The 3,159-nt window shown below is 40.3% G+C and overlaps 1 protein-coding gene across 1 annotated transcript; it reads left to right on the top strand.

The window, feature by feature from the left end:
* Positions 1-797: 797 nt before the first annotated feature.
* pde6hb (phosphodiesterase 6H, cGMP-specific, cone, gamma, paralog b) lies at positions 798-2,874 on the top strand (the record flags this gene model as incomplete). Its single annotated transcript, XM_084145041.1, has 3 exons — positions 798-943; positions 1,123-1,163; positions 2,798-2,874. 3 exons carry the CDS (start codon positions 798-800, stop codon positions 2,872-2,874), a joined length of 264 nt encoding a protein of 87 aa, XP_084001167.1.
* Positions 2,875-3,159: the final 285 nt, after the last annotated feature.

Genomic DNA, 3,159 nt, shown 5'->3' with positions numbered 1-3,159 from the left:
ACATCAAAGGCCAATGGGATCTAAAAAAAATCAGATGCACAGTAGTGAAGATTTCATTTACAATAATTTTACAATGCTATGTGCATGCATAGGAATTCAGTGGGGGACAGTCAATTCAATACTTTAGTCAGGTCAAAAAATCAGACATCCAAAAAGAAGATGTCCATGCTACGAAAGGAGAGTGGCCTGGGTCAAGACAATCTACCAACCCAAATGGGAAAGACGTTTTCTTTTTAAATTATGGGGACTGAGAAAATAAGGGGTTGATTTCCCCCCTCCCTTCGTGATCTAAGCGATTAAGTGTGACACAGAGGACATTCCTGGGATTTAAGAAGGGCAATTAATCAAATTGGGTTTTATATGGAATCAGAGATAATCTGACTGTTTAGCCAAATCCCATAATCTATCCTGATTAGCAGTAAGGTGGCTGGAGGGAGCCTGGCAGAGAGCTAGAGATTAGCAGAAAGACAGCAGTAGAGAATAAGAGAGAGGGGGGGGGGGGGGGGGGGGGGGGATGAGGATAATACAAGATAGAGGGAAATGATAGACTTTCTGGCCAACACTATAACAGCTCTCTCTCTCTCTCTCTCTCTCTCTCTCTCTCTCTAATGTGGGAAACATATTTACATTACCAAAGCAAGTGAAATAAACAAAAATGAAAGAAACAATCAGAAATTAAGAGTAAACATTACACTCACAAAAGTTTCAAAAGAATAGAGACATTTCAAATGTTATATTATGGACAGTCTTGTAACAATCTCTCTCTGTCTCTCTCTCTGTGTCAGACCTCAGCAGAAATGAACACAGCTCCCCCTGCAGGAAGCGCCCTGGCCACGCCCGCCGGAACAGCTGGCCCCACCACCCCCAAGAAGGGACCCCCTAAATTCAAGCAGAGGCAGACCCGTACATTCAAGAGCAAGGCCCCCAAACCTGGCCAGAAAGGGTGAGAATCTCTCTCTGTCGTCACACATTCACACAGATACACACAAACTCCACACACAACCGTTCCACATATTCACACTAACAAGCACTCAGTTGTCTCACATTCTCAAACCTGTATAAATAAACACAGACAAATTCTAGAATCTGTAAGATACAAACATGTCTCCTTGTCAATTACAGATTTGGTGATGACATCCCCGGCATGGAGGGTCTTGGCACAGGTAACTTTGATATTCCATCTGCAATCATCAGTAGTCATGTTTGTTCATCTATATATTTGTATTTCTACTTTCAGTATACAGTGCCTTTCAGAAAGTATTCATGCCCCTTGAATCATCCCACATTTAGTTGTGTTACAGCCTGAATTCAAAATGGATTAAATATGATTTTTTTCTCACACATTTACACACAATACTCCACAATGACAAAGTGAAAACATGTTTCTAGACATTTTTGCAAATGTATTTAAAAAGAAATGCAGAAATGTTCATTAACATAAGTATTCACACCCCTGAGTCAATACATGTTAGAATCACCTTTGGCAGCAATAACAGCTGTGAGTTTTTCTTAGTAAGTCTCAAAGAGTTTTGCACACCTGGATTGTACAATATTTTCCCATTATTATTTTCAAAATGAAGCTCTGTCAAATTTGTTGTTGATCATAGCTAGACAACCATTTTCAAGCAGATTTAAGTCAAAACTGTAACTCGGCCACTTAGGAACATTCACTGTCTTCTCGGTAAGCAACTCCAGTGTAGATTTGGCCTTGTGTTTTAAGTTAATGTCCTGCTGAAATATGAATTCCTCTCCCAGTGTTTGGTGGAAAGCAGACTGAACCAGGTTTTCTCCTAGGATTTTTCTTGTGCTTAGCTCCATTCCGTTTCTTTTTCACCCTGAAAACTCCACAGTCCTTAACGATTACAAGCATACACATAACATGATGCAGCCACCACTATACTTGAAAATACGGAGAGTGGTACTCACTAATGTGTTCTATTGCATTTGCCCCAAACATAACACTTTGTATTCAGGACATAAAGTGAATTGCTTTGCCAAATTGTTTGCAGTATTACTTTAGTGCCTTGTTGCAAACAGGATGCATGTTTTGGAATATTTTTATTCTGTACAGACTTCCTTCTTTTCACTCTGTCAATTAGGTTAGTAATCTGGAGTAACTATAATGTTGTTGATCCATCCTCAGTTTTTTCCTATCACAGCCATTAAACTCTATAACTGTTTTAAAGTCACTATTGGCCTCATGGTGAAATCCCTGAGCGGTTTCCTTCCTCTCCGGCAACTGAGTTAGGAAGGACGCCTGTAACTTTGTGTAGGTACCTTTCTTTGTGAGGAATTGGAAAACCTCCCTGGTCTTTGAAGTTGAATCTGAGTTTGAAATTCACTGTTCAACTGAGGGACCATACAGATAATTGTATGTGTGGGGTACAGAGATGAGGTAGTCATTTTAAAATTATGTTAAACACTATTAGTGCACACAGAGTGAGTCCATGCAACTTTTATGTGAATTGTGAAGAAAAAAATACGACTTATGGACTCAAGACATTTCAGCTTTTCTGTTCTATTTGTAATTAATTAGTAAACATTTTGAAAAACATAATTCCACTTTGACATTATGGGGTATTGTGTGTAGGCCAGTGACAAAACCCCCCGCTATTTAATCAATTTTCAATTCAGGCTGTAACACAAATGTGGAAAAAGTCAAGGGGTGTGAATACTTTCTGAAGGCACTGTATATGGCTGTTGATAGATAACCACGACAATCAACAAGTGTTCCTTGCCCGTTTTCATCAACTGGACAATCATTACTAATTGTTTCTCCCTCTCTCATTCTCTCTAGACATAGCAGTGGTCTGCCCATGGGAGGCCTACGGCGACATGGAGCTCAGTGATCTGGCCAAATATGGAATCATCTAAGACTGCAAGCCTCCTGCCTTCCCTTAACCTCTCCGCTCTTAACCTCTGACCCCTCCCTCTGTGTTAGTCTGGCGCGCCACCATAAGGCGACTGGCCATCCCCCTAAAGTCGTCTCTTCACTCCACGCTGTTCTTAAGTCTGTTGTGGTCAGGCACTGTGGCCTGAAATACCATATACGGTGGGCAGACGGAACACTGAACTGTTTATTTTTATTATTATCATATAATAGTATTATACTGTATTTTAAACAGGACATAAGAGATACTTGATGTGATACAACGAGAC

Source organism: Coregonus lavaretus (genome assembly GCF_964263955.1).
Source record: "Coregonus lavaretus genome assembly, chromosome: 28".
Lineage (NCBI taxonomy): Eukaryota > Metazoa > Chordata > Actinopteri > Salmoniformes > Salmonidae > Coregonus > Coregonus lavaretus.
The sequence above is the reverse complement of the archived record's forward strand: the minus strand, read 5'-3'. Positions and strand labels throughout refer to the sequence as shown.